This window comes from Echinops telfairi, unplaced genomic scaffold (assembly GCF_000313985.2).
Source record: "Echinops telfairi isolate 266 unplaced genomic scaffold, ASM31398v2 ScPeMD7_7422;HRSCAF=8460, whole genome shotgun sequence".
In the NCBI taxonomy this organism is placed as follows: domain Eukaryota; kingdom Metazoa; phylum Chordata; class Mammalia; order Afrosoricida; family Tenrecidae; genus Echinops; species Echinops telfairi.
The window spans coordinates 1,335,441-1,353,464 of NW_022111322.1; the positions used below are offsets into that span (position 1 = coordinate 1,335,441).

Sequence of the window (18,024 nt, forward strand, 5' to 3'; positions counted from 1 at the left end):
TCAAGCAATCTTGATGAGCCAGCCAAATGAGTGGCTTTATTGGGGATCGGGGATTGTGGCCCTGCAGGCAGACAGGGTCGGAATGGGGACGGGCAGCAGAGGGGAGGAATGGCTGACTGACTGCAGGAAGAATGGCCAAGAAGTGTCTCTGGGCCTGTCTCCCAGGCACTCAGTGTGACCCACATAAGCCAACCCTCAAGTCGCCCAGCCTGCAGCGAACAGCCTCAAAGCCACGGCCGTTCAGGGAGGTGGCAGAGGGGTGTTTCCTAATTACAGCACAGTGCAAATATTTATGGCAGTTCCTCACACTTGAGCATGGCAAACTGAACACTCACATTTGTATCTAATCTCTCCCCTCCACCCACACACAGAATCCCATTGGAGAAGTTGGTCCCTAGGCTGCGCCTTGAAGGAGGAGGAAAAACAGGAAGAATCTCTAGACTTGCATAAATTAAAATATATTTCCATGAATTTTTGTTTGTGTGTGCAATAGGGTGGCTCTTTATTTATTTCCATTTTGACCAAAAGATTTCAGGAGTCAGGGCTGCTCCGGTTGTCCTTGCTGAGATGGGTTCAGGAATGCGAAACAGATTCTTGGCCGAGGGGTGGTGAGGCCTGTGAAAGAGGAGAAGGGGAGATGACGGGAACCTTCGGCCGCCACCCAGGCCTGACAGCGTTCTGTGGGGGGCAACAGGCACTTTGGGGCAAAGACTGCCTGTTGGAGTCCCGTGAAGCATGGGGCAGGCTGTGTGTGCCCTGCACCATCCTCTTGCTCAGCACCCCAAAGAAGAGTGTGAACTCATTCTGAAAGCAGAGTGGGCCCTGTAGCAACCAGCCAACCAATGCAGGCAGGCCTCACAGGCCACCGCAGGGCGGTCCCTTCTCAGAGGAGAGCTTGGCCATGAAGTGGCCCTCTCCCCCACTTCAGGCCTGTGGTCCAAGAGAGCCGCAGCTGGTGTGTGTGCCCCTGTGCCCCCCACCCGAGGCCACGGGTGCACTGTTCCCCTCCTCACTAGGCAGAGGAACCTGGCAGGGATCTGCTCAGCCCTTTCCTTCCATCCACTTCCCATCGACAGGTAAGGCTTCAGCCTTGTCTGTCTCCTCGCAAACAGCGAGTTGGGCATCCAGCCTAGCACAACTCCTCCTGGCTCCAGGCATGTCCAAGTAGAACTGTGCTTCATAAGGTTTGCAACTGCTGGGATTTCCGTTGGTCGCCAGGCCTTTCTTCCAAGGCACCACTGAGCAGACTAGCTCCTCCACCCTTTCAGCTGGCAGCAGAGTGTGTTAACCATTTACACCAATCAGCTCCTGTTGCTGGGGGCTGTCTAGTCGGCACCCAGTGTACAAGAGAACGAAACGCTACCTGGTCCTGGGTCCTGCACCAGCCTCGAAATAATTCGACCCCACAGTCACTAGCAGACTGTAGGGTTACTCGAGAACTGGCAAACTGGCAGGTGCAGCTTGGTGACCTAGGGCTAAAGCATGACAAGATCTTTGCTAAGCCATCGCCCAATGGAAACCCTGAGAAAAACACAGGAATGGACAGTTAAGGAAGGAAATACAATTGTCCTTTAGATGAAACGGAGCTCAGCCTATCTCCCACTAAAAGACGGTCAGGGTCGATGGTGCCAGGAGACCATGTTCGCCTATCAGATTGGCAGAGATCACATCGTTGGATTCTGCCATGCTGTGTTGGCGAGGGCGTGGGGGAATGTGAATTGGGAAAGGCGTGCGGAGGACAGGCTGGCAGCCTCTCGCTAAGTGACAATTCCCACGGCTTCTGAAAGGCGGTGGAGTGTCACAGTGAAAGAGCACAAACCGGATCCAGAACACCTTGGTCGGAATGCCAGCACTGCGAGTCTTTGAAGTGCTCTGTGCCTCTGTTTTCCCATCTGGAAGATGGGATGATAGTAGTCCTCACCTCCTGAGATGACTGGGAGGACTGAAATACACCCATTATGGCGGACCACTTAACAGCGGTGGCGGCTCTTAGAAAATGCTATGTAAATATTAACGGCCATTATTATTAATTAACCCAGCAATTGCAGGGCTCGGGATTTGGCCTGCAGATAGGCAACCCCGTGTGCTAAGTGAGTGCACAGCGTGATTCATCGCAGCATCAGGGCCGCTGAGAAGATGGGCTCCCCTCCAAATGGACCGTCTAAAGGATAAGTCACTGACGGTCCCCTGTAGCACGGCGTCCTCCTCGGATAAAAGCAAAAGGAAGCAGCTGCTGAGGGAGGTGCTCTGTAGCGCCCGTGACACAGCAGGTGGAGAATCCACAGAGCCTCCTCCACAAGCTGAAACTCTGAAATCTCTGGGGAAAAGGTGTTTGTTTGTTTCCCTTAAATACATTTAGCAAGCACATTGGTCCAGAAACTGTTAAGACATACAAAAAGAAAGAAAACGTTCACGGAGCAGACCGAGGCCTGGTTATGGCTTTCTGGACCCCACTTGGCAGAGAAGGCGGAGCTTGTGTTGTCCTCAGGAGCTCTGCAGCAGACTCCAGGAGTCAACCCTGCAGCCCAGACACCACCTTTCGAAGCTCCATGCAAATTCCACCACACACTGCCCCCGAGGGAAGGATTGCACACCCATGTCGTCGTCGTCGTCCATGTTGTTGTCCTGAGGTGCCGATGAGTCTGTTCCAGCTCCTAGCAGCCCTACGTTCAACAGAACGAGACATTGCCCGGTCCTGGGCCATCTCACAATGGTGGTTATGTTGCAGCCTATTGTTGCAGCAAATGCATCAAGCCCTTTTGTCCAGGGCCGTCCTCTTTTCCGCCGCCCCTCTTCCAAGTATGATGTCTTCTTCCAGGGACTGGAACTTATCTAAAGTACGTGGGACAAAGTCTCACCATCTTTGCATCCAAGGAGTCTTCTGGCTGTACTTCTTCCAAGACAGACGTGTTTGTTCTTATGGCAGTCCACGGGACCTTGAATATTGCGCTCCTGCGCCAGAGTTAAATGCAGCGATTCTTCTTCGGTTGTGAGCCCATGAGTATATTTATTCTGCACCCCCAGCATTGGACTATGTCCTGAAGGACACACAGCACTGAGCCCTGACTGCCTCTAAAGGAGGGAGTCGGGATGCTGTGTGGCAGGAGGGGGAGAGGAGATCTTGACTCTATTTGAATGCAAGAATTTAAAGACTCTCTGGCTATTCTGTGGTCTCTGAATGGCACAAAGGGCTTGTGCTCCACTACTAACCTAAAGGCTGGTGGCTTGAACCCACCCAGGGGTACCCCAAAGAAAGACCTGGTGATCACTTCCATAAAGATTGCCACCAAGCCCACCCCAGGAAGCAGTCATATCCTGTAACACATGGGGTCGCCATGGGTCGGAATGGACCCAGATAGCAGCAGGTGTTTTGTTTGTTTATAGATACTTTACTCACTCAAAAAATAAACACATTCCATTTAATTCCTCCCCAGGCAGCCAGGCCCTGCTGAAGCCTGAACCATCATCCCCTGGCTGCCAGTCACGGTGGCAGGCTGCCTGGGAACCAGGGCTTCGGGGTGGGGACCCATGAGATGGGAGCTGCTTTTCTGACTCACCATGTAGCCCTGGGCACCTTGAGGTCTCCTCCCTAGAAAAGTGGCAATAATGTGAGTGACTCAGTGGGGAGCCCTTGCTGGGTCCCCTCAATCTCCTCCTGCACATATTCCCGGAGAAGAGCAGGAGAGAGCCACTCCTCCAGACTCCTTGCTTGCTCTTCCCAGCAGAGATGTGATAGCAAAGCATCAGGCCCAAATGTGGGCGGTAGGTGTGAGACCCGGGGTCACGATGGAGGGCAGGGTGCATCGAAGGCCAATCCCACTGAGAATGCGCAGCACTCCCCAGGAAGGAACCCTGCTCTCAATGCTACCACTGCAGAAACACCACTCAGACCCAAATAGAACCAAAAAACACGGCAGGACAAGGGAGAACTGCCCTGTGCTTTTCTAAGACTGTAACTCTTTTGTTTTTATGAAACAGTTTTATTAGCACTTCATCTACATGTCATACAATTCAGTGATTCAATCATATCAAGAAGAGTTGTACAAGTGTCACCACATTCAATTCTAGAATATTTTCTTCTTCTTTGTAGTTATTGTTATTCATATAATTATTATTTTTTCTAATTCTGGCAACAAATAGACACAACAGAACATTCTCAAATTCCACAACTTCTACTTGTATAATGCAGTGCTGTTGATTATAATCGTGTTATACAACCATAATTGACATCCTTTTCCAAATTGTTCCACCACGATGGACATCAACTCAATGCCCCTATGGAACAGCTCTTTTCCCCACTTAGGGTACCCAGTGGTCAAGTTTGCCTTCTTCCTTCCTTCCTTTCTTTTTTTTCTTTGCTTCCTTGTGTTTTCCTTGATATAGAGGGACTGTAACTCTTTACTGGAGTAGAAAACCTCATCTTTTACCCGTGGAGCTGCTGGTGGTTTCAAACTCCTGCAGTTAACAGCCCAATGTGCAACCACTACACCGCCAGGGCTCCTTTAAAATAGTATACACACCAGTATACATACACACAACACATATGCACAAACATACACACATATATATGCATAACATGAGGGTACAAAAACCCATAGAAGAATTCTATTATCTTTTCATTCCATTTGTCCACAAATCTTTTGAAACCTGAAAAACCAAACTCACTGATTCCGACTCACAGTGATCCTATAAGACAGGGAAGAACTGTCCCAAGACGGTAACTTTCTCCCAAGGAGCAGCTAGAAGTTTCACGCTGCTGACCTTGCAGTTAGCAGCCCAACATGTAACCCCCATGCCAACAGGACTCCCCAAACTTTTTGAGGCCCCCTCTTATGCACGCTGCTGTGGGCCACTGAATAGCCTTTACTACAGTGATTGCAGAAGCCCGAGAGCTGCGGCTCCGCAGGGTTTTCTAGGCTCTGTGGGTGAGGGCGGGCTGTGAACAGCAAGGAGGGTGGTTCAGACCGCCCAGCCGCTCTTCGGGAGAAAGATGTCATGTCGCAGACACGCTGCTTCCACAGATATGCACAGTCTCGGCAATCCTAAGGAGCAATTCTCCTCCGTCCCATAGGGTCCCTGTGAGCCAGAACTGGCTTGATGTCAGTGCATTGAATCTTCGCAGCAGAGGATCAATGGGTCTGCTCATGAAGTTTGAGTGCCGAATTTTAGAATTGCAGCCAAATGCATATACATTGCACCATCAATGCAGGAGGCAGGTGGGCAGGCTGCTGGTCCAGAGCGGGATGCCCCGGAGAGCCCACCTGGCCTTTTGCACAAGAGAGCCCCAGCCACTCAGGAGGGTGCGATACAGGCATCCAAGAGGGGGCTGGTGTGGCCCCCTCCCCAGCTGATCACCAGGCTGGCGACCCACCACCCACAACCAGCAGAGCCTGGACGTTAACTCTGCAGAGAGAAGGCTGTGGAGCTCCAGACCTAGGGTAACTGAGGGCAGAAGAATGCTGGATCAGAAAGAACAATCCCATCCCCAACAGGAGGATTAAGTAAGAGTCAACATGTAAATCCTCAGCCCCCCCCCCCCCCCCCCCCCCCAGTCTACCACCAACACTTCCAGTCAGGCACACAGTGACCCCACACCACCCATGGGGCCGAGCGTTTGCAGTAGGAATCTCAGAAGAGACAGAATGGCTCCTGAGAAAGTGTCATCTTGCGCTCCCCAACAAAGCCCTGGGTCCTCACATGCCCCCTCCAGCCCCCAGTGAAGCAAAGCTCTTCTGGTGCTCACAGGGGTCCAGTGGGATTTTTTTTTCAGACACCTCTTGAAATACCAACAGATATGTGGGCTCCCCAGTCATTTAAATATATATATACAACATGAAAAGGCTATCAGGAAACCAGGCAAGGCCAGCTCTGTGGACACAGAAGAACATGCAAATGACGGTGGTTCCTGGCTGCCAAGAGATAGGAAAGGGTCCCATTAAATTGAGATAAGATGTTATTTTTAAAGACAAGGAATTTAAAATAAATAAGTAAATAAACTCTTAGAAATTAAACGTGTGATACTAAAGAAATGTACAAATGTGCTTGATACAATGGATGGATGGATTGTGATAAGAGTTGTATGAGCCCCCAATAAAATGATTTAAAAAAATTATTAAGTGTCATTCTAAAATGAAAGCAACATATTTATTGGTAAGACTTGGGGATGAAAAAAATCACCCCGAGAAAAGACTACCAAGAGAAAGGGCAGGAGAGGAGATGAGAGGTTCCGGCAGAAGGCCCCGGCGAAGGAAAGTACACAGAAAGAGTAAGGGAGGAAAGCATGTGCAAAAGCATTTCCAGAAATCTGCCCAGAGCTGGGAGACATGCGCTATGTGCCGACAGGAACCAGGAGTGTGAAGGGGAGGAGACCCATCCTAAGATACACAGCACTGGGATTGCAGGATGCCTGGCACGGAGAAAGGATTCCAGCAGGTAGAAACCAGGTCATCTCTACAGAGACCAGGAGGCCTGGTGGCGCAGTGGTTATGCACTGGGCTGCCCACCCCAAAGTCGGAAGTTTGAATCTTCTCCGCTTCCCATGAAGCGTCACAGCCCTGAACACTCTGAGGAGCAGGTCAACTCTGTCCCACAGGGTTGCTACGAGTTGAGCTAGACTCGATGGAAGTGAGTTTGAGTCTTTTTGAGACACAGAAACAGGAGTTACACGGCCTCGGATTTCTCAAGGGCAATAGTACTCAGAGGAAGACAGTGGAGCGCGGGCTTCATCTTCTTGCCATCAAGTCCACACTGACTCAGAGCGACCCTCTAGGTCACAGAAGAACTGTCACGGGAGTTTCCAAAACTGTTCACCTTTCTGGGAGTAGAAAATCTGCTCTTTCCTTGTGAGGAGCTGCTGGTGGTTTCGAACTGCTGACCTTTCAGTTAACAGCCCAATGAGTCACCACAAAACCGCTAGGGTGCCTGTGCCTTCCTAAGCAGAGGGAAGTAGTTTTTACCCTCAAATTCTACATTCAACCAAATTGTAGATAAGAAAGTCAAACCTCTTTTTAAAAAGATGCTTCTCGTTCATCCTTTCTCAAGGAGTTCCTAGAAGGAACAAACCGAGAAAACATTAACAGGAAACCTAGGAAACAGGGCCCCTAACCTAGGGACGATACCCCAGGACAAGTGTATGTGCCACCGTGTGTTCAAGGGCAAGAGGAGCCGGACAAAGATCTGGGGCAGGATCCTGCTCAGCTTGGCCAAGAGCAGCCAGGTGGCCAGCTACCTGGAGCAGCGAGAGCAAGGTCAGGCCGGCTGCGGAAGTGCGGACGGTGGGGTGAAGAAGTTGGCCCTCTACGCAAGAGCTTTTCCCACTGACACCACTAGGAGTCCAGAGTGGGAGCCGCTGGATGACTGATCTCACTTCCCTTTTTTAACAGATTCACACCAGCTCTTCACCGATAAAAAGTGTGGGGCCAGGCTGGAAGCCAGAGAGAGAGAGAGAGAGCATATCAGAGGCCAGTGTCCCTGGGGGGGCAGTAGCATTCCAGGGAGTGGGAAGGAATTGGCTCTGAATATATTTTGAAGAGAGCGTCCATAGGACTTGTTGATCAGGAGAGGTGACACTTGCTGGCCGAGGCTGGCTGTCGGAGGAGCTGGGTTTGGTGAATGGAGGCAGGTAAGCTCAGGAATGCATCTCTTATTTGATGTGTTCCAATTGGGATGGATCTGGAGGTGTCAGTTATAACGGGAGTTAGAGATGTGCAGCTGGAATTTTAGTGCAATCTTTGCTCCTCCTCCCCAGGAACCAGCGTCACGTGTATGTTTCCGTGGAACCCAATGGATGGCGGCCCCGCGTGCGCAGAGCACACCTACTCCACAGGCTTCTGAGCTGTGGCCTTTGGGAAGCAGAGCACCAGGGCTGTCTTCTGGGTGGCTTTGGGCTGAACCATCCACGCCACCAGGGACTCTGTCCCCATCACAAACATATCCCCAAGTGTGGAGTGTGCGTGTGAAGGAATGTTCCTCTCGGATCCCTGCCTGCAGCTGCGGCTGTGCGGAGGGACGCCACGCTCCCCTCAGTGAGTGAGCCGGGAAGGGGCGCCAAGGCAGGGGCACCAAGGCAGGCGCATTCCGACAAACAGTCCTCCACTAGCTGTCCAGAACTTTCTCGGAACTGCCCTAAAATCTAAGACGCTTTCTCCTAACCTGCCTTCCTCCTTTCTCTCTCTTCCCCATGGGTGGGTGGGGCCAGGCTCCTCCAGCCTCGCCCTGGCTCCCTTCCCAATGCTTTCCCCAAAATCTTTTGCAAATTTACTTCCATCTTAGAGACTGCTTCCTAGAGGACGTATGTATACTATATTAATATATATATATAGATAGTCAATCAGTGTTCCATATTGATTTCCCAAAAGAACCTAAAAAAAAAAAAGCACATTTCACTAGCCGTGTAGGTAAGCGTGTCCTTGTCTGCAACCATCTTTGGAAAATACTTTTTTTCTCTTTTTTTTTGAAAATACAATTTTACCGTCCCATGCATAGAACTCAGGGCAGCTTCTTTGGCAGACAAGCTGAGCCCACACACTGTTGAGCATGGGCTGCAGTCTGGGCCCTGCCGGCAGCATGCCTTGGGCGTTCGGCCCACCAAATCACAGTGAGGACTCAAGGGGGAACATTCAGGAAGATTCCAGAATGACTGGATACTCCTAAGGTGAACAGAGGTGGCCCCACTGCCTCGGGCCCCTCTCCTCTGGGTAGCCTCTGTAAGGGCTGGGTCACGAGGTTTATGGCTGGGTTGGGGGGGGATAGCTCAGGCTGCTGGCATGCAGGGCTGGATGGCTTCGGGACTGTGGGAAACACCACAAGGCATTTCCAGGCAGATGGGGGCTTTAGGGAATTACTTATGATTCATGCCAGTCTGTGGGGTGTGTCTGCACCACAGAGAAGAAAAACATAACATTGGAAATACTTTCTAACCAGAATCCCTCCTTCCCTGTCTCCCTCTGTCACTCACAAGCCCACTTGTCACTCACTGAGGGCCCAGAGAAGGGCCAGCTACATCTACCCGGACAGTTCTGGGAGGTTTTCTTTTGGACAGTGCTGCTCCCAATAGAGAGAGGCGTCCATGGAAAAGGTGGACCAGGAAGATGAGATACTAGAAAGTGCCTCATGGAAGAAGATAGAAGCCCAGTACACCATGCTGTGGGTGATGTGGGTCCTGCGTTTAAATTCTGCCTTCACCACATTGCCAATGGGCACTCCACTGAGCTCTAAAGCAGGGGTGGGAATCCTGGGCCTGCCTTCTTGCCAGCATTGAAAAGGGGGTCATCGGTTTGAGAGTTCATGATTCACTGCAGTGTACAGACCAGTGTGCGCTGCCATACAATCTCTTATTTTAAAAGACCTTTATGAAACGTAAATGACTGTGACATGCTCACCAATTAAACAGTCAAGGAGTACCGGAAACACAAAGACCGTAAAATAACTGTGAATCCCAGAGAAAAGAGTGGCTATTGTCTCTTGTATGCTCCTACAAGCAGACCGTTAAGTTCTCAGCCACTATCCCAAAGAGGTACCTCAGAAGAAAGGCCTGGTGATCTGCTTTTGGAAGAAACCAACCATGAAAACCCTCAGGGCAAGTCTACCCTGAAACACAGGGAGTCACCCAGAGTCAGAATCGCCCCCATGGCCACCGGTTTTAAATCTATTTCTAGTAGGTCCATACTTGATAGATGGCTTTGTAATCTTTTTTGTCTCGCCCAACAGTATGCCGTGAATCTCTCCCTCTCTCAAGAAGCAAGCTTCCCGAACACATTTTACAGGCTCCAGGACAGAGCACAATGGTGTCCAGCTCTGAATACACGACCAGTGTCACTGGTGGTTCCTTTTGCCTCAGGTTCCAGTGCAGCCCAGCATAACACTGCTCCTGATCTGTCTTTACGTTCCAAAATTTGATATTTTGTTCACCATTTTTAAAAAAGATTGCATTAAATATTGTTTATTTTGATGAGGGAGGTTTGGGGAACCCCTTACATGTACCTGACTCCCTTGCTCTAGGCCCGGCCCTGGGGCCTATAGATAGTCTGTCCTTTATGCCACCAATTACGAGGATCCTAAGGTGGTTGTCGATTTTTTCTCATGTTCTCATCTACTTCCCGACACCAAAGCTGCGCCTGGCATTTGGTTCTCATCCGAGTTGATTCCGATTCATAGCTGCTTGGCGCGTCACAGGGCAGGATAAAACTCCACAGAGTTTTCAGGACGCTAATCTTGATGGAAGGCATTCCACAAATATTTGTTGAATGTGTCAAGGAGTGAGTGGAGTGGTGAAGGAAGGAAGTGCTGCATGGATTGTTTTTTGTGGCTAATCTTTGTGCTCAGCCCACGAGGCGAGAGCAAGTGTGAGTGGTGTTGGCAGAGGCGACAGCCCTGGTGGACAGGGAGCATACCTGTCCTGGGTCCACTGCAGAGTTCAGGACAGCTCCCTGAGGGACCACGCATCTCTCCTGAATGCATGTCCTGCCCAGGCCCACCTGACCTTCCTTGGGAGGCCTCTACCAATTCTGGAGGGAGTCATCCCTACTCTGGCCTGGACCGGGCCCAGACAGCTGGAACCCAAAACCTGCCACGTCCCGCTGTGAACGTGGCTCAGCGCAGGGGCGCACACACCCAGCCCTGAGAGCCTTCCCCCAGAGGCTGACTCAGGGGCATACTCGGAGCCTGGGCTGCAGGCCTGCTGGCCTCTGGGCCACTTCTGCGGGGCCAGGCTCAGTGCTCAGTCTGGAGCTGCGCCTACACTGCAATGGCAACAACAGTGACGTCACTAGGGCTGGTGTCCGTTAGTGCCCAAACTCATGAGCTAGCACCTCACCTCCTTGCGGACCTCTGCCCGTACTGGACCACACAGAATCCTTAGCAATGCTTATTACCAATTTCAATCATAGGGTAATATGTGGTCGCCTACATTGCTTAAATATGATCTTTTCGATGATAGGATTACCAACAACAAAATGGTATCGTAAACTCTACGTTGCCTGACAATATTATTAGCTTAATTTTTTTTCTCTTTTTTGTTTAATTTCCACTTCATTCTCATAAACATTATTGATAAAGGTTCACAAATAATAATGACCACAAATATTATAGCTAGAACACCAGAAATATTAGCATAATCCAGAACTATCAAAACACGGACGCAGCTCAAGCAGCAGTGCACGAAACCGCGACTCCTCTTGCAGTTGGCCGTGACGGGAGCTCTCTGGAAGGTTCACAAAGTCATTAGCACAGAGTTTCAGCTTTGTAAGGACCCATACAGACACAAAGGAGCATGGTGGCATCACTGGTTATGAACTGGGCTGCTAACTTCAAGGTCAGAAGTTCAAAACCACCAGGAGAAAGATGAGGCTTTCTATTCTCATAGAGTTATAGTCTCAGAAACACGCAGGGGGCAGTTCTACCCTGTCCTATAAGGTTGCTTTAAGTAGGAATTGACTCCGCAGTCGTGAGTTGGATTTTGTTTTTTACATAGACACAGGTAAGCTGAGCTTACCAAAAAAAAGTTGTTATAACTAACCACAGGGATATTTTAATTAAAAATAAAGTTCTTCAGCTGAAACACTACACAGACATTTCACCAAGACTCATTTTGGTGTCACCCCTCTGACAGTGCACACCCGATGCCGTCCACACCCGCCCACCCCCTCCTAGTGACACCACGGGACAAGGGATTTTTCCAACCCTAACCAACATGTGGAATTTTAAAATACCAAGACCAGAATCCAAGAGAGGAAATTCTAAAAATACGAAAGAAGTCAGGGCAGTAGAGGGGGGTGTTTATTTTCCATGGACAACCTCGTTTTCAGCTTCCCTATCCCCACCCCGAAGGCTAGGGGAGGGGTCCGGATTCAGATGTCAGCCCCACAAAGCTAAAGGGAAGCCATCTTCCGGTGTTTACCAAGGAACAATGCCAGGGTGGCCCTTGCAAGGCCTGCTCTTTTCCTCTGCACTCAAGCACTTAGGTCCCAGTGCATTCCTGGGAGGGAGGGCCCCACGAAGAATTTCTGGATGTAAACAGTCCAGGACTCATCACGCAGGGACATTTGGGGCTCTGGGCCCTTGTGGCCTCCATTCTCTTGGGCTCTGCTCGGGTCCAACTGACCATTATTCCAGGGGAGGATTTCTCCAGGCCTTGCTATCTGCCCTCAAATTCAAAACTCACTGCCATCCGGTGGACTCATAGGGACCTTACAGGGCAGAGTAGAACTGGCCTTGTGAGTTTCTAGAAAGCCCTGTCTGCCCCCAGAGAGGGACAAACCTCGGGATCTGCTTCCAGTGCACCTAGAGGCTGGTGCGGAGAGGGGTAGACTCTACCGCCCCTTCCAGCTACTTCTCTGTGCCAGAATAGAGGAATTTGGTTTTCTCCTTCCCAAACACCCTTGCCAGAGGTGGAGGGGGTGGAGCTTGGCCTGACAAAAGCGTTGGGGTCTGTCGCGTGGCAGAGAGGTGGCCTTTCCTGGAACTGCTGCCTGGCATGGTCCAACGGGAGATGAATGAACTTGAGCGCCCAGGGTGCGTTGCGAACACGCTGTTCACATCGCAGTGCCGGCTGGAATGCGGGCAGGGGACAAGCCAAAGGCCACATTCCTCCGGACTTGGCCAGAGTGGAGCCCGGGATCCGCCCCTTCTGGGCGCACCCAGACCCTCCCCTGCTTGGACTGGGCTGGGAGCGGATACCCCCTGGGGCGCAGGGTCATAGGAGGCGGCACCCCCGTGCCTCTCGCTGGCTCGCACTCAGGGCCCACCTCCCCAGTGTGTGGATCTCCTCCGCGTGCTTGAATCCTCTCCTTCCGCTTCTCTGGGAAAGCTCCAGCTTCCGCACACGGTCCTGGGACTCCAGGGAGCCTTTTGTTGTTTTGGTTCCTGCAGCCCCTCTCCACTGTGCTTCTTGTGTTTTTGCAGACAATCAAGTCAAGTAAAAACCTTCAGTGCTTCCCCAGAGGAATCTCAAGCCCAAGACTCCTTCCACTGCAGGATTCCCATCCTGGACCCCGGGAGTGGCCCACGCCTTGAGTTTCTCTAGCGCCCCGGCACCCCAGCCTCCTCTGTGGCTGGGACCCTCACAGGCTAGGGCCATCCCTCTGGCTGAATCTGCCACCTCTGGGTGACACCTCCTGCACGGAGGCCCTTCAGGAACAGAGACCCAGGTGCCAGTGGGCCACAGGCCTCCCTCTGGCAGACTCACGCAGTGGCCGCAGAAAGGCCTTTCGGCCACTCGACTGAGGACCTGGGGGAAGGAAGTGCGGTCTGTGGCGCTGGGAGAAAAACGGCCCCGCAGGTCTGCAGCCCTGGCAAGTGCCCCTGGGAAAAGCGGTTAGGCCATACGTACTTCGGCTCCCTATCACGTGCGGGAGTTAAAGGTCTTTATTTCCAAGAAAATGAAAACTACTGAGCTGGGGATCCCCACATGGTCTAGAAGCCACTCAATCCTATAATCCAATCCTGCCTCTCAGCTGCTCCTGCACGGGAGCCCCACTGAGTAAGCAAACTTACTTTCACCCACAACTAGGCCTGGGCTGCCCTGCTCAGCCACTTCCGTGCCCGAAAGGGGTGCTGCCTTCCCGGCTGCTGAGGGAAGCTGGCAGTTCTTTTGGTTCGATCCTCTATCTCTGAATCTTGGGCAGTGCTGGGCAAGCCCATTTCCCCAGCTCACTGACACACGCAGGAAGGAGCCTCACGTTTTTGCATAGAGATATTTACATGTTTACCAGCCCACAGAGCCTTCAGGATGCACCATGTGAAGACTGACACCGAGGTGCAGTAATGAGTGGTAAGGAACCCCATTGCTCTTTGCCAGGAAAAGGGGGGAAGCTGAGTGAGCTGAACTCTGATTGGCCGATGCTTCACCTGCAAGGGAAAGGGTGGGGAGTCCGGGTTTGATCAAAGGGTGGGTTTGATGGCCCAGTGTCCTTGCCCGGTTGGTTTCTGACACAGTGGCCTCTTCCTACCTGGCAGGGCTTCCCTTCCCACCTGGCAGGGGCGTTGCCCACAGGTCTGGAGATAGGCAGGCCCAGAGTGCCAATGTGGCAAGTTGCCAGGCAGCCCGGGTTCAGGCTGCAGCCCCAGTTCGAGACAGTTCTCGATGTTTCATGTCACCCTGGTAATTCATCCGAGGGCTCTATCTCCGTGGGTGGTGTGAGATGATGATGCCGAAGGCAGACACAAGAAATTCCCCATGACAGGTCTATTCATTTTACAAACATTTACTGACTCCACATCCGTCCCGCCCCCAAAAGACCCACCCCTGGAGGAGGCAGAAAGCCAAACTGGTCATCGTAGTGTAAGCTGATGAGTGACAATAGAGAAGTAGGCCCAGGCTGCCATACAAAGGCAGGGATTGCCTGCTGGAGCAGCCTGGGGCACAGCGGGGCAGAAGGGGCCTTCTGGAAAGAGTTGGGTAAGAGGGAGGCTCTGCCAGCCAGAGAGAACACAAATTCTCACCTCCACTCAAGGGTCTTCTTTAGCACACCCATGCCACGGTGCCCTCGGGTGGAAGCGCTCAGTGGCCCACCTTTAAGCCTTGTGCTCTTAAGCTACTTTCTGAAGATGAATGGGATTGTGACTTCCCACAGGGTCCGAGCAGGAATCTGGTTTCAGGGATGACTTTGTTCCAAAAACCCTGCTGCTTCCTCACGGAGGTCCTTTAAGCCAGGGCCCTCCTCACTGATGGGTTAAATACCATCTCACTTTCTCCAGTCCCAATGGAGAAAGTGTCTGTGTCTGTGTGTACAGCACAACTGGGCTCGGCCAGGGTGGGGGAGGGTGGGGCTCCAGCCCTGAAGCCGGAGAGGTCCAGACCCACCTACTGTCTACTCTCCAGAGCACTTAGGTGGGGGCCAACCACCTCTGGTCCCACTTTATCCTTGTGCTGAAGACAAATAGAAGATCCCCTGGCTCCATATTAAAAAAAAACTGATATCAAACATCCCTTGCAAAACTGGCTCTATACAGTGATAATTCTGAAGACTCGAGGTGTTTAAGGAGTGTCTAGAGCCATGATAGAGGTGCCCTGCTGGTGTAGTGGTTACATATTCCACTGTTAACATAAGCTCAGCAGTTCAAATCCACCAGCTCCTCCACAGGAGAAAGATGAAGGTTTCAACTCCTAGAGTGTCTTGGAAACGCACTGGGCAGTCTAGCCCATCCTACAGGGTCGCTGTGAGTCAGAACCGACTCAATGGCAGTGAGACTTTATTGTTTTTGGTTTTTTGGAGAGCCATGTTAGGGGTCATCCGATTGTTGGAGGTGAAGGGGACTTAGTTCAAATGTGGTTTTCCTGCACCTTCCCATTGATTTTGAGTCATGAGGTTTCAGCGGGGAGGGGGGGGGGACCTCAGAAATCTTCATGTTTAAAAATCATCCTAAAGGACCCTGATGCTGCCTTGGATAAAAACTGATGCAGATAATCTCTCAGCCTTGTTGTTGTTGTTGTTGTTCTCAATAAGCCCATTAGGAATAGATTCTCTCTTAGTTAAGATGCAGACAAACCCACGATTTTTCATCCCTGGCCCTGAAAGGAAGCAACAGCGGATGGGGCTTGGAGGGAAGGTCCTCCCTGGTGCAGGATAGAAAACGCACAGTAAACCTGGAGCAGGCCCTGCGAAGTCCCACGAAGTTGCCACTCTAGCAGGCAGCACAGGGTGCCACACAACAGGTGGCGACACCCCCATCCTCCTCCCCTTGCCTTTACAGGGACTGGCCGTTCATGGAGCCAAGCAAACACAAAGAGGCACCACCTGGTTTAAAATACCTCCACTGGAATCGGACCAAAGCCAGGTCACGGTCCCAGTGTCTGGCAACTGAGTCCTGTCAGCAAAAATCTTGATAAAACCCAACATCCTAGGCCCTTGGTGCAAAGTAAACGGAAAGAGTTTTAAGACAGAGATGCTGACCTGTCGTTGTCGGTGATGTGCACCGAGTGATGGCCCAGCCCTTTTGATGGCCTCAACAGTCCAGCACCTCTTAGATGCCAGAGGCCTGTGGTCCCACCACTAGCTCTGCTGTGACCAAAGGACGGCAGGTCTCCTTGTCAAGGATCATCGACATTATTTCAAAAGGTCTTCACAGGTTTTGAATGCGGGAGACTGGCATCTCGTCATCCTGCTTAAACGGTCTGTGTTAATGTCTTAATGCAATGAAAATGCATAGCAGGTGTGGAAACGGCAGCTTTGTCACCTTTCTGTCCTTTGCTTGAACAGGATCTGTTCATATGACCTTTACTCCTATGTTTCCTCACAGACTGCTTGTCCATTTGGCAAGGATTTTGTTAGGGAAATGATGCGATAGGCTACAGAAACCCAGCTTACCATGGACGCTTAAGCCTATGAATCAAGAAATCCTGATAGAGCCGGATTGAATTTCAGATGGATTTCATTTCAGTTTCTACTCTGCCATCTGTCTCCAACTTCCCGTGCCTCCTTGTGCCGCTTTGCCAGGAGAGGGCCAGAAGCCTGTGTGTGCTGTGGGCTTTGGTAAGGCGGAGGAAGCCTGGAGTTTGGGGGTGGGGGGTGGGTCCTCTGGACTCCCAAGGCTGTATGGTGTTCCTGGTTATCAGTGGGAGCCAGCCTGCAAGTCCTCTGTCCATGCATGGGGAAACAGCGGCCCCTGGTGACTTAGACATTGTGTGCATGGGAACCTCAGCATCTCTCCTACTGGAACAGCTACGAACAATCCAGAGTTCTAACTGTAAAGTTCAAGAATTGTGGCATGATTACTTGTACAGAAGGGGTAAAAATCCTCTCTGACCATAGACTAGGGATGCCAACAGCCTGGCCCCGGAGATAGTGCACTGGGAAGTGGATTAATTGCAGGTGTCGTTAGGTTAAAATGTAACACCTTATAAATTTTTTTTTATTAAAAGATCACTTTATTGGGGGCCCTTACAACAATGCACACAACAATTGTATCAAGCATATTTGTACATGTGTTGCCATCATTATTTTCTGGATATTTACTTTCTATTGAGTCCTTGGTATCTGCTCCTCTTTTTTCCCTTCCTCTCCCCCCAGCCCTGGTGATCCCTTGATAAATTAGAATTATTATTTTCATATCTTACACTGACTGCTGTCTCCCTTCACCCATGGTTTCTATTATTCGTCCCCCTGGAGGGCTGTGTGTGTGTGGTTAAGTGTTGGTCACTGAAATGGGTTCCCCGTTCCTCCCCAACTCCCTTCCCCTTCCCCCTTCCCTCCTGGTATCCCTGCTCCCATCCTGTTGTTGGGCTCCCTGTGAACACCTTATCACCTGGTCTCCCTTTTGAAACACTTCACATCTGTTCTGTTTTAATATTTTCTGCTTTCTTTTCTTTTCTCTCACCACAAGTCTTTTATTTATTAAGCCGGGCACACTTAAATGTCTTCTGCATATGAAACGTCTTGCGTGAAGTCCTCCCACAGAGCTTCAATGCTGGAGCTCCCATCCACTCTTTGTGCTTCATCAGGGCCGTTTTGCTACTCAGACCTACTTTTAAACAGCACAGCGACATCTTCAAATTTCTTTAACAGCAATGAAAAGCAAGGAAATCCAGGTCCCAGGGCACATGGCTCAACTCCCTGTCACACTTTTCCACCGAGATCACCAATTTCAGGTGTCCTGGGATCTTCAGCACAGCGACTAGAATGGCTGACACGTAAGGCAATGTCTTTTCCTGAAATGCTGCAGATCGGTTACAGCTAACCGAACGGCGACCGTCAAGGGAAAAACTCACTGTGGGCTCTTTTTTGACTACAGCAGCTACGTGGAAGAAACTGCAGCTTCGATAAGGGCCCCTCTGCTTTCTTTTCTATTGAGGTTTTTCTCTGTTGTATTTTGTTATTGTTTTCTTTTGTGTGTGTTTTTCTGTGTATGAAATCCAGGATAGGTAAATCTATAAAGGCAGTAATTGGATTAATAGTTTCTCGGGGGCATGGCAAGTGTGTTAGTCTGGGTACTTTAGAGAAACAAATCCCCAGAAACTCAAGTATAAGAGAGAGTTTTATATAAAGGTTAAGTGCACATCAAGAAAACATCCCAACCCAGTGCTGCCCA

The 18,024-nt window shown here is 50.8% G+C and overlaps 1 protein-coding gene and 1 non-coding gene across 2 annotated transcripts in view; one reads left to right on the top strand and one right to left on the bottom strand.

Annotated features, from left to right (window-relative positions):
• The first annotated feature begins 7,132 nt into the window (after positions 1 to 7,132).
• The window catches only part of RYK (receptor like tyrosine kinase), a 187,018-nt gene continuing 176,126 nt past the window's right edge, over positions 7,133 to 18,024 (top strand). Inside the window, exon 1 of the mRNA XM_013008109.2 lies at positions 7,133 to 7,247. Within this exon, the coding sequence (XP_012863563.1) occupies positions 7,133 to 7,247 (115 nt within the window). The remainder of the gene's footprint in view (positions 7,248 to 18,024) is intronic.
• LOC115872294 lies at positions 17,633 to 17,767 on the bottom strand. Its single transcript, XR_004047790.1, has one exon. It is a non-coding gene; the product is annotated as a small nucleolar RNA SNORA16B/SNORA16A family (small nucleolar RNA).